We start from the raw sequence: 27,623 nt of genomic DNA on the forward strand, positions 1-27,623 counted from the left end.
GTGCTTAATAAAGAATCCCTTTTCTTTCAGAATTCTGAAGGCCATGGTTCATCATCTTGTTTCCTGTATTGCTATTCAGGAGTTGGAACCATTCTAGTTATGATTTTGTCTAAATTTCCTTTATCTCTGAGGTACCAGAGAATTTCCTCCGTGGCTGGTGTCTGGAGCCCCAGTGCGGTGCCCTATGGCGAGATCTTCACGGTGGTCAAGTGGAGGTGGACGCTCAACTGGCAACTCGTTTCCTTCAGCTTCAAAAAATTTTCTTCAATAACTTAATTGTTTTCTCTGTTCTTTCTGAACTTCTTCTTATTTTGATGTCAGACCTCTTAAACTGGTTTTCTAATTTTCCTAACCTTTGTTCTTTGCTCTATTTTCTTGTCAACTTTAGCTCCCAATCCCACCACTGAGGTTTTCATTTCTGCTGTTATGGTTTTAAAAAAGTTTTCTTTTCCCTTCATGGTGTAACTTGCTTCCTCCAAGTTATTTTTCTTTGTTTTTTGCCTCACTTTTCCATGTGAGAAGCTTTTTCAGACGTTTGGCATTCCTTTTCTGCGTCTGATGGAAAATAAAGGATTCAAAAACTGGAGGGAAGCTTTGAGAAAGAACATGGAGCTCGGGGTAGAGCCCCTGGGTGGGTTACTTGCTGGGGAACTACGCATGTCAATATCTTTGGTTCCTTCCTCCAAGGCCAGCTAGGTTCCTCTGAGAAGAGTTCTCCTGCCTGGAGGGTAAAGGTCCAGTCACCAGAGTGTGTGGAGCCAGTGGGGAGAAGGGGCTGAGGCTCGGCAGTGAGTTGGCTTGTGCCACTGAGGCTTGGTTATAGTATACCCTCACCCTCAACTATCCCTAGCATGTCTCATTTCACAGACTTTCTCCAGAAAACAAACCTGCAGACTTTGCCAGGAGCTGTAGGGGTGGGTAGGTATTCATGGTAATCGTTCACCTCTCTGACAAGGTAAAGACTAAGGATTTAACTACTTTTCAAATAAATGTTTTCTAATTCTCTTTGTTTAGCACCTGCTACAGTTTGGCTGTGGTTTCTTTCCCCTAGGTTCATTGCTGGAAGCTTGGTTCCCAGGTGGCAATGTAAGAGGTGATAGAACCTTTAAGAAGAGGAGCCTAGTGGGAAGTGGTCAGGTCATCCGGCAGTGCTGTCCTTGGAAGGGATTAATGTGGTCCTCATAGGACCCAGGTCAGGTCCACAAGAGTGCATTGTTATAAAAGAGAAAGGCTGACCCCAGATCCTTCTTTGGCTTCCTATCTCACCATGTGATCCTTCGCTCTCACATGTGTCCCTGCAATGATCCCATCCATCCGTTGTAAGGTTGCCAAGGGGGCTGGTGCCAGAGCCAAGCAGATGCTGGTGCTGTGCTCTTAAATATTCTAAACTGCAAGCTAAACAAACCTTTTTTTTACTGGTAAAGTATCCAGCCGTAAGTATTTTGTTACATCAACGAACACAGACTAATAAGCACTGACGTGGAATATCATTTTAAATATGAGGCAAAGGACTCTCAAAGAGGCTAGAAATATTTCCCAAGATCACAAGGCTAAAAGGAAGTAGAAACAAGATTCCAATCAAGTAACTCTTTTATCTTAAAGTGTATGATCTTAACCAGTAGATTCTCCTGCCATACCATTCTACTATCTTATAATTTTTTCTCTAATAGATAATTATATTAAATTTTGGATGTAAATTTATAAGGCAAGTAACCAGGATGACAAGTGCATTTGACATCTTATTCATAAGGAATGGCTGAAAGATTCACGAATCCTTATCTGAAACAGAATGTGGGACAAAGAATGAGAGACTGTGTTTATTTGAAGATAGTTGCAAAACCTTAGCAATATCATCTGTTTATCCTATTGTCCCTTTAGAACTGTGATCAATATATGAAAGATATAGGAAAACATGTTTTAGCCCAATTTTTATACAATAAAACTTTCTAAACATCATCATTTTTCATGCATGAAACACGCTGCTTTGGGAAATGGTAAGTTTCTTGACACAGAGCTCACACACAGACTGAATGACTCTGGCAGGGTGTTTAATGCATTAGGTGGCAGATCTGTATGTCCTTGAATAGATCCCAAGATTCCAGGATCTAAAACATATTTGTGCTAGGTATAGTGGTGCATGCCTGTAATCCCAGCAGCACGGGAGGCTGAGGCAGGAGGATCACGAGTTAAAAGCCAGCTTCAGCTACAGTGAGGTGCTAAGCAACACAGTGAGACCCGTCTCTTAAAAAAATACAAAAAAAGGGCTGGGGATGTGGCTCAGTGGTTGAGTGCCCCTGAGTTCAATCCCTGATACCAGCCCTACCCCCAAGAATTTTTTTAAAAAAAACATATTTGCTAGAATACCAAGAAACTTGTAGAAAGAGGGGAATCTGTGTTCACTCTGGTCAGAAAGGATTTAAGAAGAAATTTCTAAATAGGTCAAGAGGACAATTTTGAGCCAAATATTAATATAGTGCTATCATATACAAAGAGTTAATAGTTATGTTAGTGATGGATGCATGCTACGACTAAAAATCTTGACTTAACTTTATGCTAGTGGTTCTTGAATGTAGCAGCAGCATCTGGAAACTTGTTTGAAATGCGGTTCTCTGGCCCTATCTCAGACCTATGAAAACAGAAATTGAGGGTTGGGCCCAGAAAACTGAATTTTAACCAGCTTCCAGGTGTCTCTGTGGTATGCTGAACTTGGAGAACCACTGTTTTCTACTCTATGTTCACCTTTCTCTTCCTTTGTGGTCAGGGCTTGTCATTGTCTGTGCTTCTACAGCTTGATTCCCAGGATGTATGGCACTTGCACTTATAAACCATTTGTCTCTAATTGCCGCACACCAATTGACTTTTGTTTCCAAACACTACACAGCTTTACCACACTTCACCCTGCTCTTGGGATGCATCTCTGCACCATTTGATCCCCCTTCTCTGGCTCCTGCGGAGTGGTCTGGGCATCTCGCTAAACTTCATCCTTTCCATACAGCCCACTCAACAGAGATGACAGGCAGCAAACACTGCAAGCAAGATGCACCGAGGCAGGTTTTACGATCTCCCTGTGTGACACACACAGGCCTGCTGCTGAGCCTGCTGGAAGGCGGCACTGATAAGATCATTCCAAGGACTGGTATGTCAGCTTTAACTTTTTTTTTTTTTAACAGACAGAGAGAGAGAGACAGAGAGAGAGAGAGAGAGAGAGAGAGAGAGAGAGAGAGAGAGAATTGTTTTTTAATATTTATTTTTTAGTTTTCGGCAGACACAACATCTTTGTTTGTATATGGTGCTGAGGATGGAACCGGGCCGCACGCATGCCAGGCGAGCGTGCTACCACTTGTGCCACATCCCCAGCCCCCTTTAACTTTTAACTTATAAATAATACTGGACCAATTAAGATCTTACAGTGTTTAATTTAAAATGCATTTAGAAGAATTGTGCTCCCAAACTGAAACAACAAATAAACCTCTAGAAATATTTTATAAACCCTTGTTAGCCATAAATATAAAGTTTTCTGAACATAACAAGCCCCTGGCTGGCAAAATACTTAGAAAGTTCACTGTACAACAGAGGGTTCTTTCATTCCCCAGTTAACCGTCTTTAGTGTTCTAGCTGTATGTAATGACTATCAAGTTAACTATACATACAAATTAAACTATTCTATTTTCTGTGGTTAAAAATGTAACATTGTGGGCTGGGGATATAGCTCAGTTGGTAGAGTCCCTGCCTTGCATGCATAAGGCCCTGGGTTCAATCTCCAGCAAAACACACACACACACAGTAACATTGTACATAAATGTTCACCACAGAATTATTTATAATGCCACAAAATGGAAACAAGCCAAAGTCCATCAACTGATAATGGATAAACAAAAATGTTTAGGTGTATACAATGGAGTATTATTTTATTTGTCCATAAAAAAGGATGAAGTACTGATACATCCTGCAGTATGGATGAACTTTGAAAACAGTATGCTTTGTGAAGGACCAGACAAAAGGGCCAGAGTGCATGAATGACTGCATGTATGTGAGTGGCCAGCACAGGCCTACACAGAAACAGAAAGTAGATTAGTGGTTGCCATGAGCTGGGGGAAGGGGAACGGGAACAGGGAGTGACTGCCAATAATGGGTATAGGACTTTTTGAGGTGATGAAATATTCTGTAATTAGTGATGATGACTGAATAATTCTGAAAATACTCCAAAAATACTAAATTATACAGTTTAAAAGGGGCATCTTATAGAATGAGTTAGATCTCATTTTTTTAGACAGTTTATCATCTGATAATTTTAACGTTATTATAAATAAGCAACATAAGAGAAATAGATTAAAGAAGCTTCTAAACCATTTATGTCAAATTTTTATTGGGGAAAATGGATTATTGGATTAAAGATGAATTTTCTCACTTATCTACAAAGTAAATTTCATTTCCTTCTTTAAAAAAAGCAACTGGGCATCTTCTTGCCCTTGCATTGACAGGCAGGAGCCCTGAGGGGTGCGGCTGAGGCCTCCTTTCCCTCTCCTCTACAGGTGCTTCTCAGCCTGTCTGGCCAGTAGCTCAGCATTAGCTAGTACACTTTACAGAATGGTTTTCTACCAATTTACTCATTTCTTTTAGGGGAAATTGCTAATTGTTCTGGCTTTGAAACCTTTTATAGACACAAAGGAAAAGGGCATGGCTAACAGGACTTGTGTGTGTGTGTGTGTGTGTGTGTGTGTGTGTTGTTTGGTTTCTTTCACTAGCAAGGGTGAACTGAAAAAGAGCTATAAGAACTACCCCAGGACCACCCTGCAGAAGCACAGGAAGCCCCACCACTGTCTCTCATGAGGATAGAACAGATTTTATTCCCTCCAAAAAAATTGGAAAGTGTCCAGTGTAGCCCAACTCACTTCCTATAGCTGAGGATTCTGAGAATGTGATGGAAGCTATCTGCTACCACATCTGGCTTCAGCATCCACTAGCTCCTATTTTTTTTTTTTAGTGTGTATGATAAAATAGCTAATGCCTTAAAATAATAGCTTGAGCTACAGACAAATAACTTAAATGGAGAAGAAGCAGTAGGCTGTCCCAGGAAGTTATTTAGTATCAGGAGGTCAACGAGGCTGCTGCAGCAAGCCTGCTCCTAGGCGTACTAGGTGATTGCCTTCAGAGCCTCCTTCTTATATTTGAGATTCACTAAAATATAACCAGCCAGGTGTTTTGAAATTTTTCCAGATCATTAACCCCAAAGAGTTAATAATGTCAGACCTGGACCCTTCATATGAACAAATTACTTCTTAGGACAAAACCAAGAGATTGGCACTATCTTCTCTACCCTCCACCATCCAAGTGCCAGGCCATGAAGCCTAGCCATCCATCCCAGCTCATCATTTCTTGAATTCGCCGGGAAACAGCACTCCGAAGCCTTGTTTTGCAGGATGCTTTCCTTCTACTCACTTCCAGACCTGCGATTCGTTTGAATACATGTACACTTGGCCATACTGAGGCAAGAGATCAAATGATCATGTTGTTTTCTCTCCCTCTATCAGTGCCACCTGGCTCTGCCTCGTTTCTCATCCAGTCTAGATCCCTATTATCCATCACTTCAACCGCTGTCTTGCCTAAGCTGCCATGACTTCTGTCTCATCTGCTAACATGTGATCCATGCCAACCTTTTCTGTAAAAGCCCATAATAGAAAATATTTTTGGCTTTGTGGGCTATTGCAGTCTCTGTTGCAACTACTGTTCTCAATTTTGACCTTGTAGCACAAAAGTCACAGAAGATAATATGTAAACAAATTAGCAAAAACAACACTTTCTTTACCAATACAGGCAGTGGTCAGACTGGGCCCGCAGGCTGCAGCTGACCAACCCTGTCCTAAGCTTCCATGATTTAAACACTAGCCTTCTCATTCCTCAGCTTAGGCTTCTCAGTACTGGAGAAAAGCAGAGAACTCTGCAAACCATGAGGCACAAACGACTACCTTCAACCCTCCCGTCTTACCAGCTCCTTCTCCCATTTCTACAGTGACGACTCTAAATTTTCACCACTCATGCCATAGCCATTACGCCATTCCAAACTCCTCAGGCTTGGCAGGTGACTTCTGACAGGAAGAAATTGAGGCCCTTAATTATAGCATGGGGCACATAAATGCATCTAAATTTTTAAAAACAAAAATAATAACAATCCCTTCCCTCACACCTGATATATCCTTTTTCCTTCCTTATAGGCCCTTGGATGAGGTAGATCCTTCTCCTGGATTCTCAACTCTCGTCCACCTTGCCCAGGTTATGCTTTACCAGGACCCCTGGCTATCTCCCTCTACCTCATCCTCTGTGGTCAAAGTGTATAGCTAAATTTCCAACTATTGTTTATTTACCTTTTTCTCTTTAACCTGATTATTTTTAATCTATTATTTTTAGATATACATGACAGTAGAGTGTATTTTGACATATTGTACATACATGGGGTATAACTTCCCATTCTTGTGGTTGTACCTGATGTGCAGTTACACTGGTTGTGTATTCATATATGAAAATGAAAAGTTATGTCTGATTCATTCTACTGTCTTTCCTACTCTCATCGCCCCTCTCTTCCCTTCACTCCCTTTTGTCTAGTTTTCCCTCCCCCTACCTTATTGTGTGTTAGCATCCTTATTACCTTTTGACTTTTTTATATTTATTTTTCAGTTTTCAGTCTTTATTTTTATTTTATGTGGTGCTGAGGATCGAACCCAGCGCCCCGCGCATGCCAGGCAAGTGCGCTACTGCTTGAGCCACATCCCCAGCCCTACCTTTTGTCTTTAATGACGCAGTACACAATCTCTCAGTGCATGTTCATTTTGCACTTGAAAAAGAATGTACCCTGCAGGGGTTGGATGTGGTGTTTTATAGATGTCAATTAAGTTATTAAGAATTTTGGTAGAGGTACTCATTTTCCTATGATTTCAGTTTTTTTGTGCCTCATTGTTCTCTCAATTTCTGAAAGGGTTAAAATCTTTAATTATGACTGTGGATTTGTCTATTTCTCTCTATAATTCTGTCAGTTTTTGCTTCATTCAGTTTTAAGGCTGGTATTAGGTGCTTATGTACTTAGATGTGACACAGGTCACATCCTGAGGTGCTTGACTTGTCAATATGAAATGACTCTTTTTTACCTCTAGTAATAATCCCTGTCTTGAAGTCTATTTTGTCTGATATTAACATAGTCACTCTTGCTTTCTTATGCAGCTTGCATAGTGTATATATTTTAATCTTTTTACCTTCAGTCAACCTGGAATTCTGTATGTGTTTGTTTTTAAAGTACTTCCCTTACAGATAGCATATAGTTGAGTCTTGCTTTTCTATCAAACCTGAAAGTATTTTCCTTTTAATTGGAATATTTATTCTACTCACATTTAATATGATTATTAAAATGGTTGGGTTTAGGTCTTCTATTTTATATTTGCTCTCTATTTTTCTGCTTTTTAGTTCCTCCTTTCCATCTCTCTTTCCTGATAATCAAATGTAATTTTAGTATTCTATATTAATTCCTCAACAGGAATTTAGCTATTTTATCTTTCCTTTCTAAAAAAAAAGTGACTAAATATGCATGTTTAACTTATCATGAATTACATACAGCTAATACTGTATTATTTTAAACTCCCCATTTTTTGTGCAATGTTGTTTTTTTTTTAAAGAGAGAGTGAGAGAGGAGAGTGAGAGAGAGAGAGAGAGAGAGAGAGAGAGAGAGAGAGAGAGAGAGAGAATTTTTAATATTTATTTTTTAGTTCTCGGCGGACACAACATCTTTGTTGGTATGTGGTGCTGAGGATTGAACCCGGGCCGCACGCGTGCCAGGCGAGCGCGCTACCGCTTGAGCCACATCCCCAGCCCCGTGCAATGTTGTTAATCTGTTTTAAATCCCCAAATATAGTAGCATAATTTTTGCTTTAAACAGTTATATCTGCTTTTTTATTTACACACATATTTATCATTTCCAGTGCTTATAATTTTTATCTGTAGATGCAAGTTACTATCTAGTAGAATTTCTTATTAGTCTGAAAAATATTTCCATACTATTTTTTTGTAGTGCAGATTTCATGATCATTAGCTAAGTTCTTATTTATTTGCATATGTCATTTCTTCACCCACCTTATTCTATTTGCTAGATACAGAATTCCAGGTTGACAGATTTTGTCTTTTAACACTGTAAGAGGGATTTTCATTGTATCCATTATATTACTTATGATGAAGAGTCAGGCATCATACATGTTGTTCTTTATATGTAATATGACATTTTTTCTTACTGCTTTTGAAATTCTGCCTCTGGAGTTCCACTGATGAATTATACTGTGCCTGTGGGTGGTTTTCTTTGTGTATAGCCTGCTTGAATGTTTTGGACCTGAAAGTTTGTTTTGTCTACAAATTTGGAAAGTTTTGGTCATTATCTCTTCAAATAAATTTTCTACCCATATCTATTTTCCTTCTGGAATTCCAATTATGCCAATGACAGATTACTTGATATTGTCCTCTTAGATTCTGAGTCTCAATTTTAAAAAATATTTTCCTTTCCATTTTCAGATTAGATAATCCCTGCTGCTCTGTCTTCTAATTCACTTACTCTTTCTTTTTTTTTGTTTCCAATCTACTGTTAAGCATTTCCAGCAAAATTTTAAACTCAGTTATTTATTTTTCATCTCTAGAACATCTCTTTGGTTCTTTAAAAACAGTTTCTGTCTGTGGAGAGTCCCTCATCTGCTCATTCATTGTGAATACTGTAAGTCCCTGAATACATTTTTAATAGCTGCTTTATGAACTCGACTGCTAATTGCATCATCAAAAGGTCAGTTTCTCTCTCCCCTCTCTCACTCTCTCTTTAAAAAAAAAAAAGGTCAGTTTCTATTGACTTTGTATATCTTCATTACAGCTCATGCTTTCCTAACTCTTCAAATGCCTAGTGATTTTTAAATTTTATTTTGGACATTTGGACATACTGTAGAGTCTCTTGATTCTGACAGTCTTTCTGAAGAATGACTTTTGTTATAGTAAAAAAAAAAAAAAATGACTTGGCTAGATTCATCCACTGTTACCCTTGCAGTGAAGAGAAGCTGAAGTTTCTTCTCAGTTCTTCTAGCTTCCAGAGGATTTTTTTTTATTTAGTCACACTCACTGGGTTTCCCCTACATGTGTAGTTTTATAGTTAGTCAGGAATGGGCAGAATTCATACATAATTTATGGGGCTCACCGGGTCAGAGTCTCCTTCCCTTTTAGGGTTTCCTTCGTTACTTTCCAGCTTCTCCACCAGCACTGCGTTCTCTGTTTTGACATCACAGACTGTGTAGACTGAAGGGGACCCTCGGGGGGCTTAACTTCAGCTACTGTTTTTCAGCTCTAATATTTTCATTAATTTTTTTTAAAAAAACAGATATCAGTAATCTGAATACATTCTCGACCTTTTCCTCTCTTTTCTTGATCATATTAATCATAGTTATTTTAAAGTAGCTACCTTATGGGGCTGGGGATGTGGCTCAAGCGGTAGCTCGCTGGCCTGGAATGCGTGCGGCCCGGGTTGGATCCCCAGCACCACATACAAAACAAAGATGTTGTGTCCGCTGATAACTAAAAAACAAATATTAAAATTTTCTCTCTCTCTCTTAAAAAAAAAAAGTAGCTACCTTATAACTTTAGAATATAGATTACCTGTTTCTGTTGTCTGTTTTTCTTCCATATTTCTGGCCATTTGTTCATTACCTGGTATTGTTGAATGCCAAAATATTTTTCACGAAAAATTACAGAAGCTCTTAAGAAAGGGTTTGTCTTCCAGAAGGCCGATGGAGAATGAGCCAAGCACTGCTATAGCTGAAGACAGACTTCAGTGTTTGTGAGGGCTGTCTTATTTCTGGGTTGTCCTTACTCCTAGAGTGTCCTAATTGAAATCATAGAGTATTTACCAAGGCCCCTTCCATTTGGCATATCCTGAACTCCAATCTCTGTCTCCCTGCATCACAAGATGATCAGAATCTCTGCTTGGTTTCTAAGAAATTGTTTCACATTCATTTTTTTTGGCATCTCATCCAGAACATATGCATCTTCACAGCAGGCAATTACACAAAGTCCGTTAGATTTCTCTGTGATTCCTTATTCTCTAGAATTTGGGCCTCTTCAGCCCCTAACTCCAATTCTGTCACCCAAATCCAACGGGGCTGTGAAAATCCAGGCCTTGGACCCAAGGTGGGGTGGGGACGAGGGTGAATGTGGGACTCATCTCAATGTCCTTCCCCTTGAGATCTTATTCCATTATGTGTGTTTTCTATCTAGTTTGTCGTATGAGAACTTAAACTAGCTTTTACTAATTTTCCAGGGTTTAAAGTTAATTTGGGGGGTAGGGTTAGACTAATACTATCCTATTTCATTATAGTCAGAAGCAAAAGTCATCCTTGCTAACTGGTTTTTAGAGGAATCTCTTGCTAAATTTTATTAACCATATATGGTACTGAGACACTGGTCCAACAAGTACTTTTAACTATTTTTTCATAGTATTTGTGAAGTAATGAACCAACAGTAACAACTTCCCAGAGGATAGCCATGCATATAGGGGATCACTGCTGTCATAACCAGTACTAATTGGTTTCCACATAAATAGTCTCAGCAGAAAGTTTATTTAGTGACAATTAAGAATTGGGTTTACAACTGTTAGGCTATTCAATATCAAAAGGTTCTTGAAGAATAGTGGGAGAATCTTTATTATTCAATGACCTTAGTAGAAACAAGGTAAAAATATTTAACCTCAACATGGTAACTTCCATTATTTGTATTTATATGTACTTTTGATCTGTGTTTGAGGCAGTTTAAAGGATTCATATTGAAAATTTTGAATTTATGAATTGGTAATCATTATCATACATAAGAACCAATAAAACTATGACTTAGTCTTTGAAAAATGCATGAGCAAGCAAATTATTCTTATACTAATTAACTTTATAGAAGAAAGTATAATTATATAACACAGGATTTAATAACTGACAGCCAATAACTTGGAGTCCCAACTGGCTCTATCCTTTATCACCCAGTCTAAACAATATCACAACCTTCACACTGTTTTGTACAGACAGGAAAAGGACAAGGTCTCTTGTACCTTAAAAAAAAAAAGGCCTTTTTAAAAAAAGCACACATACATATATGCCATAACCAATTCTTTTATATGTATTCTCTTAAGCTCTTGGTTAATGCTAGTTCCTTCTATTTTGGTTTATACCAAATTACTCAGAATTTATGGTAATATAGTCAATCAAATATGTGTAACCCACAAAGATAAATTATGTACTAGCCCTTTAATAAAAGGGGTATTTTCCCAATTGAGAAGTATGTTTATGGTATTTTACTTTTTAATATCACTGATGAAGAGTGAAAGGAGGGAACAAAAAAGGAGGTAAAAGGAGAGAAAGGTAAAAGAAGAATGTTTCAGAAGAAGGAAAGCTTCAAATCACTGTGTTTGTTGGTAGACTCACCCCACGTGGCTGGGGCCTTGAGGTCTGCATCGTGCATTTGAACAGTGCTGGCCTGCACTGGTTTCTGAAGGTCCTTGTTGATTACAGTCCCCTTCGTGGGGTTACATGTTTCAAATGAGGGAGAGACATACAGTGTCTCTATAGAGGACTGGTTATAGGAAGTAGAATCTGACTGTGATATCCTTAAATCGGAACTGATAAACTCTTCTTTACTCGATGACCAAAATGCTGGTAAAGTTGTCAATGTTTCAAAACTTTCTGAGGCTGCCTGCCTTTTCTGCAGTGTTTGCAAGGGGTTTTTGGCTACAGTATCTGTAATGGTATTCTCTGATTTCTTGTCCAAACTCACATTTGTCTGCAGAGATGGGCTTTTTTCTGAAGGAGTAGGTACAGCATCTATAAAAGTAAGAAATAAGAACCATAATTAAAAAATAAAACTGAAAATATTCTATTTCAGATCCATTGCAATTTTAATAAATAGGGTTTTTAATGCCCCAACAGACTTCTTCCCTATTTAGTCCTTCTGTTTTCTTACTATGCTTCTATATTCTATTTAAAGCACATCCAAGCTATAATTGATGCCTTAGTCATTTGGTGGCTGCCTTCTCCCTCTCCTCACTAAAACACAAGGCAAGGAGAGCTTCAAATAACTTGTCTTTAAATATTTCTCCCTTCACCCACTTATCTGTCTCTGAAACCACCATATTTTTGGTACCTTCAAACTTTCATTTTTTTATAAGATAAACTAGTGAAAATTTTGCCACATCTTACTGGTCTATCCTTATAGAACCCTCGACTACAAAAAAGCATTTTCCTGGGGCTGGGGCTGTGGCTCAGTGGTAGAGCGTTTGCCTAGCACATGCAGGACCCTGGGTTAGATCCTCAGCACCACATAAAAATAAATAAACAAAATAAAGGTATTTGTCCATCTACAACTAAACAACAACAAAAAAATTTTTTAAAAGGCGACTTTTCCCCTGGAATGAGAACATCTTCTTCCCCTTGTGTCTACAGGAGGCCCATTCAAGAAACTCAGCACTTTAGGTAGGAGCATAATTTTAATAAATCCTTTGTCCATGTGGAAGAAAAGATCTTTCAGAAGTGTTGTGACAATTACTAAAATGTAAGTTCTGCAAGATCAGAAATATATGCCACAAAGCACCTAGAACAGAGCCTGAAATATGACAGACACATGCTATTGATTACAAATAGAAGAGACTAAAGGGGTTATAAGAAACTAAAACTTAAAGTAGACCTGTAGGAAGAATGCCTACAGAACCTATGAGTTATAGACGTGACCTGAATATCTAGATGCAAACTGTTATCTTGCTTTCAAACAATTTCATCTGTACCTAGGTAAGAAAGAAAATTATTTAGAAGAGACTGAGTTCATGAAATTAGAAGCATAACTAGGTGAGAGAGGGCAAAAGGAAGACTATATCATTTGAAGATCCCAGAAGGGAAGAGGATACAGAAACGGTGTAGTCACTCTGAGTGATGGTGTCTCACGCTGTACGCTGCCACACACTTCATAATGCACATGACAGGCTCTCATCTTCACTTTCAAGCTCTGGGATATTAACATTTTCTTTGATACTAAAATCCTTTCCTCCCATTTTCACCATTTTGGAGGCTAGGAAAATGCTGCTGGTATATCCAAGATTTAGGCAATTCAAGGAACTTACTGCTACCTCCACTAGGAATTCCTTTCTTTTTTCCCAATCTTCCTATCCTTTAAAACTTTCTCTGCAAAGCTTGTCCTGCTCCTTTTCTTCCTTGCCCCATCTTGTTGTTGATCTTACCATATTGTGTTCAGACTCTGTAATGAGAATACTTCACTCATTAAAAGTCTTGCCCCACCTGACAACAGGCTCCTTGACAAGATCTTACAGAGGCTGTCTTTGTATTCCAGCACCTCACAGTGGCAGTCCTAGAGGAAGTACTTAATGGTGTTGAGTGAAAGGAAAAACTGAGGCACAAGAATTAAAGCAAAAGCAATGCCTTTGTTTTTTTCTTTTTTGGAATCCAGAGGCACTTTGCAACTTGCCAGTCCCCAGACTTTTCATTTTTTATTTGGAGACAAGGTCTCACTAAGTTGCGTAGAGCCCCACTTAGTTGCTGAAGCTGGTCTTGGACTTGTGATCTTCCTGCCTCGGCCTCCTGAGTTGCTGGGATTACAGGTGTGCACCACTGCACCTGGCATTCCTTTGTTTTTCTAAATTGAATATGGCTTAATGTCTTAATAATGATTAAAGGAAACAGAAAATTGGTAGATAAAAATAACCTCTTCTAAAATATTCCTAATTTGCATATGGCCCAGTTCTATTGAGTTGGTAAAAGGTTCTGTTAAAAATACTAATAAGTCTCTAGTAGGAAATTAGATTTATGGGATTCCAAAGTGCATGCCACTATATTTATATAAAAGCATTCTTTAAAGGTGAATTTCCATTAAACACTTTCCATTGAATTTCATTTTACATATGACAAAAAAGCTTAGTTCTATATGTAATAAAGTCATCTTAAAATTTAGCAATATGTAAACTAGGACAATTCAGAATGACAGTGACTTTCTGATGAAAATATTCATAAGAATGCTGATTCTAAATCTCAAAACTGGGGTGTATAAAGTGTCAACGGTAATAGCTGGCTATTTTAATGTTAAGTACAAAACTTTTTAACTGAACAAAACCTTAAAATTCAATGAAACAAATTGACTAGAGTCATTGTGTTTCTCTCAAGCCCCCTTACCCAACAGTCCAGGAGAAACAGACTGCAATCTTCCAGTTGCTTAGAGTTCTGTTAAAAATGATATTTTTTAAAAGAAATCAAATACTATGATCAAAAAGAAGTCTAATTGGTAATGATTTTAAAATGAATATCTCAAGGAGAAAAAGTTTTCTTAAATAGAAAGCTGAAGAGTCCTGAAGATTCCAGAAAATAGATTGTACAGTGCTTCTCTGCCACCAGCCTTCTTGTTCCCTCCCTGCTCATTCTATGCAACATGCCAAATTAGTCCTCCTCAATTCAATCACTATTTTAGTTATTTATAGTTTATATTCAAAAGTCCTGCAAAAATTCCCACTTGTGTCAGTGACAAAATCCACGTTCCTTGGGTTTTAAAGGCTAGCCATTGCTTATTTGCTATTGCTACTCAACAGGGGACAGTCTACAGTCCACTCTCTTCCTTACTTACATACCCCATGTGCTTCTGGTCCCTTCGCTTCATCCTACCTGGTAACACAGGTCTCTGATCTCCATCACCAGGGACTTCTGCACAGCTTACACTGGAACATGCTCCTCTCCCCACATTATTTAAAGCCTATCAATCACACAAGGACCATTTCAAACAAGTACTACCTACCAACAGTCTACCACTCCATCCTAATCCTCCCCTTTTCTGAAATTATCAAGTACTTATTTCTATAAACTCATTTTTTACTTAATTATATATATGCCATGTAGTGTCCATCACACATCACAGTTCTTGCACTCTGACTTTATAGCTTGCATCATGCTTTTGCATAGAGGAGGAATGTAACTATTCAGTTTAACTTAATTAGTGAATATGTAATTTATGTACTGTTGGCTTTATATGTTGATTCTGTGCACATCAATGTATACTGCATATGAACCTGAAAATACAAATGATCAGTCAAGAAACACTTATTGGTACCTACCATTCACACTAGGATGTATTGAGACTCTGGAGAGATATGCAAATAGAAGTTTTAATTCCTATCGTCAATGAATTTAAGACCAAGTGAGGCTTATATAGATAGATGCATAGACAAATAAATATATACCCATGTTTTCATGTCTTACATATGTACTCACACAAATATATGTGTAATAAGCACATGTAAATAACTAATAATATGAATTACAAGTTCAGTTTTACAATGTCTAGAAGATTTCAGTTTCCCAATAAATGAATAAACAAAGAGAATATACTTGTACAACACAGCAATTTGAATATGTCTTAGTTCAGTCCCCCAAACCTGACAGAATTTAAAAAAGAATTAGACAAATCTCACTCATATTTGGAGATATTAACACCTTTCTCTTAGTGACTGATAAAACAGGTAGACAAAACATCAGAAGGCCTCTGGAAGAATTAACATTATCAACTACCTTGACCTAATGGGCATTTACAAAGCACCACACCAACCATGGCATGAAATACTTTTTTTTTTTTTTTAAGTTTGCAAGTCCACATGATTTGTCCAATAAGATAGGCCGTGTACTAGGCCATAAGTCTCCATAAGCTTTAAAAGCCTGAAGTCATATATTAAATTCTCTGGTCACATGAAGCTGAATTAGAAATAACTAACAATATGCCTAGAAGAAACTCTAAATATTTAGAAACTTAGAAAACATACTTCACATATCCATAGGTTAAAGAAGAAATTTATACACTTTAAATACATGTAACTTCCTGAATGACAATTATACCCCAATAAAGTGCTACACCCTTGGGCTGGGGTTATGGCTCAGTGGTAGAGTGCTCGCCTTGCACATGCAAGGCCCTGGGTTCGATCCTCAGTACCTTATAAACAAATAAATAAGTAAATAAATAAAGGTATTGTGCCCAACTACCACTACAAAAAATAAATATAAAATTTTTTTTAAAATGACAATTATACCCTAATAAAGCATTAAACCCATGATTTTGGCTGATACAGTGCCTTAGGAAAATTGCTATCTATCTATACAAAATGCTCTGGGGCTGGGGAGAACAGAAATAAGGAAACCAACTAGGAGACCAGTGAAATATTTCATTTTTAGGTTAGTTAAATATCAAAACAAATATTGAACTACAAATTTAGGCACTGTGTTAGGCTTAGAGGTACAAAGATGTGTACGAGGTTCAGGGAAGCCTTCTGAAAGCAGTGATATCTGAGGTGAGTGAGAAGGATGAGGAAAAGTCAGGTGGGAGAAGAAAGATGGGAGGTGCCCAAGTAAAGGGAACAGCTTCGGCTAGGAAATGAAGCCTCTGAACACTGCCCTGTGTGGTAGTGGCAGGGTGGGCACAAACCCTTTAGTGTTACAGTGCAGTGTGTGTGGCAGGGTCTCCTTTCTAAGCAATCTTCTTTCCTGCCCCTCTTTCCTGTGAAATATGGACAGTCCATCCTTGACTCTTTTCTCTTCTGGCTCTACAACCTCCCACGATGACACTATTACATACTTGATCTGTAACTAGGACTATTACCTGTATGCGAGTAATCCACACATTGAATCCCCGGCCCTGACTTTGAGTTCTAGCCACAAGTAACTTCCTGTTGTTCTACACAGGGAGGTCTTACCATCCTTTAGCCTTCTAATCCTTGGGTGTTTGCTTTACCCCTATTAATATGACTATGAACTTCCTAGTCAGTTTTGCTGTTTTGGAGCTACAATTGTTATCATGGTCTCTAAGTCTCCCCAGTTGCCCCCTCAGTGCATTCCACACAGTCAAAACAGAGTGACCTTTCTAAACTGAAAATCAGATCAGGTCATTTCTTTTTATTCCCTTTTTAAAAAATTTTTTTTTAGTTGTAGATGAACACAATATCTTCATTTTTATTTATTTGTTTTTATGTGATGCTGAGGATAGAACCCAGGCCCTCACACATGTGAGGCAGGCGCTCTATCATTGAGTTAAACTCCAGATTCAGATCATGCCATTTCTTTCTAATAACTCCTTCAAGCTACTTACTGTGGTTCATAAGACTCTGCACAAATTATAGTCTCTGTTTACCCTTTCCTGCCTCTTCTGTGCCACATGCTTCCGACCCTGTGCTCCAGCTATACTTCTCCAGTTCTTCCATCTCCACACCCCTCTAGCACTGTGTCTTCACCCAGGCTGTTCTTTCTGCCTGAGATTCTCCTCCATCTCCTTATGCTAAACTAACTGGTCTTCTCGCTCACGCTGTTTTCTTAACCTAGAATATCTTCTCCACCTTTCTTCTCCATCAAAAATGATTTCATTGTTTAAGGCCCTATTCAAACACTACCTCTTTTGTGAATCTATTTTTATCCTCCAGGTTAAAATAAACCTTTGTTTTCTTCACTATTGCATAATAAATACAATGTAAATATTCATATTTTTCACTAATTTCATCATTTTAAATAGTATTTGTTCATTGGACAACATACTAAGTACAAGGATGTGTCAGGCACTATTCTAAGCTCTGGCAACAGAGTGGTAAGCCAATTTGTTGTTTGTAACTTGTCATAATTTCTTGTTTAAAGATCTGTCACCTCCACTATACTGCAAACCCCTCAGGGCACAAATTCTATTGGACTTGTTAAACCTGTAGGTGACTAGCAGATATCTGACAGGAATTTGATGGATGTTTGTTCAGTAAATTATTATCTGGATGATCTAGTCATTAAAGTGAACTCAATTGTAAAGAAAGGAGCGGTCAGAGAGGGCATCCTAATTCAGCCCAGTTGTGATACACATAAGAACCTAAGACATCCAGAGATACGGTGATTAGGGGGCAGAAAGAAGACTAGGATTCTGGATTCTTGAATTCTGATATTCTTTCTTAGTAGGGAAGGAAAGGAGGAACAAAAAAGCCAGGTAAGTCCAGCTGCTCCAAGTTCTTCTTTACTAAATTCTAACAGCTGGACATGTGCACCTGATCATAACTGTAAAGTGACTCAGTCTCACCTCCAGATCACCATGTTTGTCCTCAGTGCTGTTTCTAGAGAGGCAGGGCATGTGAATGTGGGTGACAGCTGGTCTGTGTACTGAGCCTGGTTATCTTTTCCAGGCAGAGGGCCTTAAGGTAGATGTCTTCTTGAACACATGAAGAATGGAGAGCATTCATGGAAAACTTTCTAAAGCCCACAGGAACTTCAGGAGCTCTGCAGTGAACATCGCCTTTCTGTGTTTGAACACAAACACATAATGTATACATTTATGTCAACACCAAAATGTATACATTTGTAAATACCAAAGCAATTGTTTCATGAGGGCTTCCCAACATTTTCTGGGAGAGAATTTCTCTAAATTCTGCTCACAAAGCAGAGAAGAGAATAGAGTGAATTAATTTGGTTGGCTTTATCTGCTTTCTCATTTTCTTTCAATTTATACCTGAATGTCAGGGCTTTGTTCTCAAGTACCTATCCAGCTGATTTCTAGATGGGAAGCTCAGTACAGAATTATGAGACTGTACCAGTTTTTTATTATACTGTGCTTCTATACCTGCCAATACACTTGATTAATGCAAAACAGGACCTTGGAATATAGGTCTTATGAAAGTTATCCTTTAGGAAGGGTTTCTTTCTTTTCTGTAGACGTCGGGCTACAGATCTAAACACAGACCATCAGGAAAATGCCCACCAGCAGAAAAACCCCAAACCCAGCAAAACACCTCTGCTTTGAGGCTCAGGTCCAAAGAGAAAAGGTATGCTGTGAGAGGTACCAGGATGTTCCTGGTAGTTTGAGGATGAAATCTGTGGAAACGGACTTCAGGTTTGGTTCTGAGTAAAGAGACTTTGCCCACAGGCAGGAACACCCCACACTGGGCATCTTTTTCATTTTTCAGAAATTCCACTGCCTTGTTTCAGGTACTATAATCACTGTATATTATTTTGAATTCATTACTGTGACTCTAATAACGGGTGTTATCTTCCAACAGAGCTATTGCTGTGCTGTTCTCTTGTTGGTTTGACACGTAGGATCCAATTACAGTTACAAAAGAGGGAGCTGGCAGGCTTGATGAAGGATGGATGCCAAAACACTTCTTTCTGTAGTTTAAAAATGTGTAACCAAAGGAGCTTTTACTCTAGTAATTAAGTTGATGAAAACAAATAACATCTGAAGATAATAAAGTCATTTTGCCAAGAGGCCATAGTTATAAATTATTTATTTATTTTTATGTGGCGCTGAGGATCTAAACCAAGTAGAGTGTAGTGCTGTATATCATACAACAAAACATAAGCAGAGAGCTGTAAGAACAAATGTCCCTCACACATGCTAGGCAAGCACTCTACCACTGAGCCACACCCCAGCACAATAAATTACTAATATAGAATATGATTTAAATTGCTCATTAATATATTGGTTGAAGTTAAAATGAATATTGAATGTGAAATAACTGTGTGATGTGAAGAAGATATTAATATATTTTTTCTTGTGGTATATGTACAAGACCTAAATAATCAAAATAAGTTAGAATAGCTTTAATCTCTCTATGATCCACTGCAATGCATATCGCCTTTCTATGTTTACACAAACATTGAGTGTGAGTACCCACATAGTTGTAGATCCTGAGAATTTCGTTTCATCATACATTATCACATTTAGCTGTACTGTGTATTATACCTTTGGGTTAAAATATGAAAACATGGGCTGGAGATGTAGCTCAGTTGGTAGAGCACTTGCCTCACACACACATGCCCTAGGCTCAATCTCTAGGAAAGAAAGAAATAGAAAGAGAAAGAAAGAAAGAAAGAAAGAAAGAAAGAAAGAAAGAAAGAAAGCGAGAAAGAGAGAAAGAGAGGGAGGGATGGAGGGAGGGAGGAAGAAAGAAAGAAAGAAAGAAAAGAAAACATACTTTTAAAAAGTAGCTATGAATGAGCATGCTACAGGGATACTGCCACATCGATGTTCATAGCAGCACAATTCACAATAGCTAGACTGTGGAACCAACCCAGATGCCCCTCAATAGATGAATGGATAAAAAAAAATGTGGCATCTATACACAATGGAGTACTATGCAGCAATAAAAAATGACAAAATCATAGAATTTGCAGGGAAATGGATGGCACTAGAGCAGATTATGCTTAGTGAAGCTAGCCAATCCCTAAAAAACAAATACCAAATGTCTTCTTTGATATAATGAGAGTAACTATGAACAGAGCAGGGAGGAAGAGTAGGAAGAAAAGATTAACATTAAACAGAGACATGAGATGGGAGGGAAAGGGAGAGAAAAGGGAAATTGCATGGAAATGAAGGGAGACCCTCATTGCTATACAAAATTACATATAAGAGGTTGTGAGGGGAATGGGAAAATAAACAAGGAGAGAAATGAATTACAGTAGATGGGGTAGAGAGAGAAGATGGGAGGGGAGGGGAGGGGGGATAGTAGGGGATAGGAAAGGTAGCAGAATACAACAATTACTAATAGGGCATTATGTAAAATTGTGGATGTGTAACCGACGTGATTCTGCAATCTGCATTTGGGGTAAAATTGGGGGTTCATAACCCACTTCAATCTAATGTATGAAATATGATATGTCAAGAGCTTTGTAATGTTGTGAACAACCAATAAAAAAAAAAAAAGAATGTACGTAGGCCATGTAATCCTAATAGTGCAAAATGGGAAATAACTCAGATGTTTTTCAATACTGGTGTAGATGAATAAATTGCCATGCATTTACCCAATAAAACACTGCTGAGAAATACAAAGGAGGATATTACTGAAGCACACACTCTTGGTTAATGTCTCAAATATTGTGTCCTGAAACAGATGTACCAAAACTCATGTATTTTGAATGATTTTCTTGGAATATTGTAAATATTCTATGCTTAACAGCAATAAAATTTTTTTTTGGTGTACTTGTCAAAACTGCACAGTTAATATTTGTTAGATTAAATATGTGTCCATCTGAATATACCCAAAACTTAATAAAGTGGGGTTTGGATGGGAAGCAGGTAGGGACATAGAAAAAGTAAAAATAGCAGATAATTAGCAGATGTTGAATCTAGATGCATATTGTACTATTCACTTTATTTTACATATTTTTAAAATTTTATGTAATAAAACATTTGTATCAATGTAATTAGTTGATCTATACTAGTTCTTAAAATCTTGGTTGCTTATTGGATTATTATAGAAGGAACTGATTATTGGTGTATTCTGATCAAGACTGATTTTATTCCTTTGTTATGCAAAAGTGTTTACTGTGTGAACATGTATGAATCTTCACATGAATACTTAAGTCTGTGTGTATTTTTTGTGTGCACATCATATATCAATGCAAATGACAAATGTGATTGATTTGCCCAAAGTAAAGTATCTTAGAATAACAGCAAAAAAAAAAAAAAGTAGCTATGAAGTATGGCAAGTATATTTACTACTTTAAATGTAAACTTCAGATAATGCTTTCATTTCTCATAGGAAAATAGAGACAGACTTAAGTAGAGGTGCTTTCTAAAAAAATCTCTTCAAGTGGGACAGCTAAAGACTTTCATGCCATGAAAATGAATCATAATGAATGGATTATAAAACAGGTACAGGGTGTTCAATATTAAATTTTATATCATAGTTAAGTTTTCCCCGATAATAAAAATTATCATTTCTCTCAACAGACTACAGTTATAAAAGTTGAAGCTAAAATGTCTTTGTGAAGCTGGTGATAACTGCCCATTTCAAGGTTTCACATGTCTGAGGCTTGAGTTAAATGAAACCTCATCTCTGGCACATGGAAGGTCTCCCTGTTTGATGAGGACACTCCAGGCCCAGTAAGACAAGGAGGGGCCTGAAGGCACCTGTGCTGATGCCCTTTAGACCCACCCACATAATGACGTTAAAACTGACTCTAGAGAGTAAAAATTTAAGCTAAATTGGGTCAGAAATTTAATTCTGACATGAATTAAATATATAAAACACTTGAAATGGTGCCTGACCCACAGTCAACACTGTCTAATTACCAAGAATTTTTATTAGGAAACACTCTGAAGAAGAACTACAAGTGTTCCTGATGGTACCCTTTCCCCTCAGGAATCTGTATTTTGAGACCTCAAGCACCATACATGCTCCTGGGCCTGCCTGTTCTTAGCAGGTGATATTTAAGACCAAGGGAACTGGTGTGCTATGGAAAGCTGATGATAAAGTGAGAACCACAGTTCTCAAGCATTTGCCTCATTAGGTGGACAGACCAGTAATAAACTTCACTTCAACAGAATGAAACTCATGTCTAAGTCTCTGACACTGCAACAAATTTTAAATACCATTTACGTCATTACGTCAGATGAAGTGCTGCTTCTCGTGAAGTACAACTATTCTATTCTTCAAAAGAAGCCAAGAAGAAATCTAGTAAAATTTTAAATACAATGCCTGAGAATATGTCCTTTTGGAAACAACTTCTGAATACTAAAGACGACCTATTCCATTTCTCTTCCCCAGACAGGGACACTTGTTCTTACAGCTCTCTGATTATGTTTTTGTTGTATAACATACAGCACTACAGTCTATCTGTATTTTGCTTAGTCTTGTTACTCCAGCACTTTCCATGTATTTCATTCATGTGCCATGTACTTTGAGGATAGACTGTGTGCTGCGCCTGAGGGTACACAAGGCAGCAGATTGAGACCAGCAGAGCCCTTTAGACACAGAAGATAAAACCACCACAGATATATTTACTGTGGGTAAAAAAAATATTTCTGAAAGATGAACAAGGAATAAAAGATTATAAAACCGAAACCAAGCAGATTTGATAAAAATGCAAGTGGAACTTCTAAAAATGAAAATAAAACAACTGAAATCTTAAAATAAATTGGTAGCAGAAAAATGGGACTGGAAGATATTTAAAGATTCAGCACAGAGATCAAAGAGAGAGCAAATATGAAAGTGAGGTTAAGAGAGATGGCGAATGGAGAAGGCCTAACGTCACACTGAATCAGACTCCCTCTGCCCTCTGTCTCTCATTACCTGCACCCCTGTGCACCTGCCACTCTGTACTGGAAGATTCCCCTATCTCACATGCTGTCTGGCTGCTGTTGTGTGCACACTGGCTGCTTCCTCTCCCTGTTCTGCTCCTTTATTCTTTCTCTTCCCTCACCTGGAGGTTGACTTTGACCTGCTGATGAGACTCGGCTCTCTAGAGCATTGGAACAGAGGAGTCCGTCTTCCTGACCTGGCCACTGCTGTGTTCACATATCTTTTGGTTGTTGCTTCTTCTTTGGCTAATATGGCCTTCCCAGACCTCTGTACGGGAGGTACCCAACTGCTGGCTCTCCGCTGTGACAGCTCTGTGGTGCTCCCTGGGGATCCCCTAACTACACAGTTTCTTGACGTGGGACAAGCAGATCTGGTTCGACTTAGTCCAACTCTCCTCACTTCCCAACTTTTAATCTTTTTATCTAGCGCCTTGGACGGAGTGGCTGATCTCTGCAGGAGAAAATTCATCACTGTAACTTCAAGGTCTGTGGGTGGCCTGGGACCTCTTGAGAGTCCATAAAACTGTTTCCTTATCTTTAGTTCTTCCATTTTCTCATTTTCTCTTTTACTTTAGTAGATGATCTCCATTCATGGAGGAAAGAAAGGCTCTTTAAATGATTGGCTTCAGCTCTCCCGTTGCTGACCACTCAAACCATATCCATCGATATTTCCCATGTCATCCTTCAATTGAGGTTCAGGAACCCTCCTTTCTTTTTCATTCATTTATTTTTTAAAATTTTTTCCTCCACATTTTTTATTGGTACATTATATTTGAACATATTGCTGGGAATTGCTATTACATATTTGTACCTACACACAATATAACAATATAATTTGATCAATATCACTCCCCAGCATCTCCCCCTCCCTCTTTACCTGCCACTCCTTGGGCCATTTCCTTTACTGTTCTCCCTTTGATTTAGGAGATTTACCCCCACCTTTATTTTCCTTTTTCCTCTCTAGCGTATGCATTTGAGAAAAAAAAACTTATAATGTTAACCTTCTGAGTTTGACTTATTTTGCTTAACATGATGATCTTTAGTTCCATCCATTTTCCTGCCAGTGCCATAATTTTATATTTATTTATGGCTAAATAAAACTCCATTCATTGTGAAGATATAATATATTTTCTTAATCCATTCATCTGATTTTTTTAATATTCTTTTTTAAATACTTATTTTTTTAGGTATAGATGGACACAACACAATGCGTTTATTTTTATGTGGTGCTGAGGATCAAACCCAGGTCCCACCTGTGCTAGGCGACTGCTCTACCAATGAGCCACAATCCCAGCCCCATTCATCTATTGACAGACATCTTCGCTTATTCAATAGTTTGGCTGTTGTGAATTGTGCTTCAATGAACACAGGTATGCATGTATCACTGTGATAAGATGACTTTATTGTTTTCAGGGTAAATATGGAAAAATGATATAGCTGGGTCATATAGTAAGTAGTTCCATGCCTAGTCTTTGAGGAGCCTCTATACTGATTTCCACAGCAGTTGTACTAATTTATAGTCCCACCAATAGCATTTACTGCTGGAGCCCTTCTCCAGCATTTCTTGTTCTTGATGACTGCCATTCTGACTGGTATGAGATGAGATCTCAGTGTAGTTTGAGTTGCATTTCCCTAGTTGATAATGATGTTGAACATTTTTTTTCATGTATTTGTTGGCTATTTGTATTTCTTCTTTTGAGAAGTATCTGTTAAATTCATTTGCCTGTTTATTAACTGGGTTATTTGATTTTTTGAGCTCTATAGTCTAGATATTAATTCCTCTGTCAAAAGAGCAGCTAGCAAAGGTTCTCTCCCATTCTGTGGAAAACTTCTTTTAAGGCTGCCCAGGCCTGTCTTGTCATGTGCTTCTGAAGCATCCACTGCAGGGGCCTGTCCTTCTCTTTCCTGTCCTTAGCCTCCTTTTCATTATTTCTCTCCCCATCTCCCACAGAGTACCCAGTCTCTTCCATTTTATATCTCCCTGTCTTTATTAGGTGTGATTGACAAATAAGAATTGTACAGATTTACAGTGTAGATGTGATGTTTTCATATATGTCTATATCTTAAAGTAATTAAATAAAGCTAATTTACATATCTATCACCTCACATACAAATAATTTTTCAGTAAGCATTTAAGATTCACTCTTAGAGATTTTTAGGTGTTACAATATACTGTTATTTCCTGTAATCTCCATGTGGTACAATGGACCTCCAGAACTTACACTTACTCGTCCTGTTTAACTGAAACATTTTTACACTTTGATTAACATCTCCCTCCTGTATCACCCCTCACAAGAACCACCATTCTGTCTGTGTCTGAGTTCCACAGTGCTGGGTAGTCAACCCAGGGCCTCAAGCATGCTGCACAAATGCTCTACCACCAAGCCACGGTCCCAGTCCAAGTTCAACTTTTAAGATTCCACATGTACGTGGAATCATGCAGTATTTGTCTTTTTGAGCATGGTTTATTTCAATTAACATATTGTCCTTCTAGTTGTTGCAAATGACAAGATTTCCTTCATTTTAAAGCTGAGTAATATTTCACTGTATATCTACCTACTATATTTTCTCTACTCATTCATCTATTAATGGACACCTGAGTTGATTCCACATTTTGGCTATTTGGACTTATTCTGCATAAGAGTGCAGACATCTCTTCAAGGTGCTGGTCTCATTTCCTTGAATAGATACCATTGCTGGGTCATATGGGAGTTTAGTTTTTGTTTTGTTTTGTTTTTGAGGCTAGACTCTTCCACTCTAAATATTTCCTCCTTGGGCTTCTCTGGTTGCTGTGTTTCATCTTTCCCTTGTTCCAACCATCAAACACACCAAAAAATCATTTTTCTTTATTGAATTAATTTCTTTCTTTGCTGTTCCACTCCTCAAAATATTATAATAAGGCTTCCCTTCCTATACCTCAACTAATGCTGTCCTTCCTCTGTGAGGCCATCATGGACTCCTTAATTTCTAGGTCCAATGGAAAATTTTCAGTCCTCTGTCTCAGGACATCTCTGTGGCATTTAAGATTGACTAGTCCCTCTCTTCCCTCCGCATCCTTCATTTCATACATTCAATCATTCAAAAAATATTAGGTTATATTAGGCAGGGTGTCACACACAATTCTAGGAACTAAAAATACAAAGTGAGCAAAAAGACAAAGCCTTTGCCTTCTGAGAGCTTACATTGTATAGTGGGGAAAAAAAGAAATGAATAATTAAACAAGAATTTATAAATAGTAAGTCAGACAGTGATAAGTTCTTTGGAGGAAAATAAAGCAATTAAGGGGCATAAGGAGAGCCAGGGAAGGGGCAGTCTGGGGGAGAGGTGGCAGGGACAGTTTTACCATTTTATAGGGTGATCAGAGAGTTGTCACTGTTGAGGTCACATCTGAGCAGTAAACAAAGGAGATGAGAGAGGAAATCTGGTGGACTAGTAGAGGGCAGAGTGTTCCAGTTAGAAGGAAGAATCACGGTAGAGGCCCAGAGGCAGGAGAGCACCTGACATGTTCCAGGAGGACCAAGGAGCCTAAGACAGCTGAGGCAGAAGGAGCCAGGAGGATGGATGCTAAGACACTACAGGGAGCAAGGAGAGCAAGGTCTACAAGTTAAGAGGCTGCCATAATAGCCAACGGAAGCAACCGTGGACAGACCCAGGGAGAGGGTGACGCAGGGGATCCCACTGTTATTTCACATTTTGAAGGTATAGCTGACATGAGAGAAAGAATTGAGTCAGGGACCCTGAGGTCCCTCTCTATTCTAGGTAGCCATATGTGGCACTTTCTTCTTAGACCTCTATTGTCTTTCTATCTTCTAAGCAGCCCTGCTGGAAAAGGCCAAAAATGACCACGATGGCTTTCTCTCCTGCCTAGCCCACATCTACGTAGCCCTTGCTCTGGCCAACTCTGGGGGCTTAGGCCAGTCTCAATTCACCAGGCCTCTGTAGCTTCACCACCACAGTGACTGGCCAGCTTTTCCCTCTTTCAGGCCAGTCAGATCCTGACCACAATCCCTGGTCGTCCACTTACTTCCTTACTAGAACTTATTCTTCTACCATACTGCCCTGATGTAATATTTGCAAATTGTGTGTGTGTGTGTGGTGAAGGTGGGCTTAAGAGTCCTGGGGTATGTTTTCATTCATTTCCTTTAAAGATATCCACAAGTGATATGTGCTATCTATTTTATTATTAGCAACTAAAGCAAAAGAGTGGCAGAAAGATTTCAATTTTAATATCCTAATACACTTGTGTAGCCTGTCAGAGCCTAAAGTTAGTAAACTAACCACTGAGACTTCAAAATTCTGTAACTGTAACTGACCCTTCTATCCTCAATTATATGCTATTTGTACCTAACACTATAAATTAGATGTCATAATTATTTTTTAACTCAATTTTTGTTTTTAGTTACCTTAAGTCTTAAAATATTATGTAATTACAAATTTATTCTGATGGTATATCTCCTCTCCCGTAACTCTCCTCATGCATTGGCAAGAGGACCATTGGC

General features: G+C 38.3%; 1 protein-coding gene across 1 annotated transcript in view; it reads right to left on the reverse strand.

Moving 5' to 3' along the window:
- The window catches only part of ENTHD1 (ENTH domain containing 1), a gene marked incomplete at both ends in the record, with an annotated part of 127,102 nt that overhangs the window by 2,508 nt on the left and 96,971 nt on the right, over positions 1–27,623 (reverse strand). Inside the window, 1 exon segment of the mRNA XM_081310942.1 lies at positions 11,472–11,867. Within this exon segment, the coding sequence (XP_081167068.1) occupies positions 11,472–11,867 (396 nt within the window).

Source organism: Spermophilus citellus (genome assembly GCF_964194105.1).
Source record: "Spermophilus citellus genome assembly, chromosome: 10".
Taxonomy (NCBI): domain Eukaryota; kingdom Metazoa; phylum Chordata; class Mammalia; order Rodentia; family Sciuridae; genus Spermophilus; species Spermophilus citellus.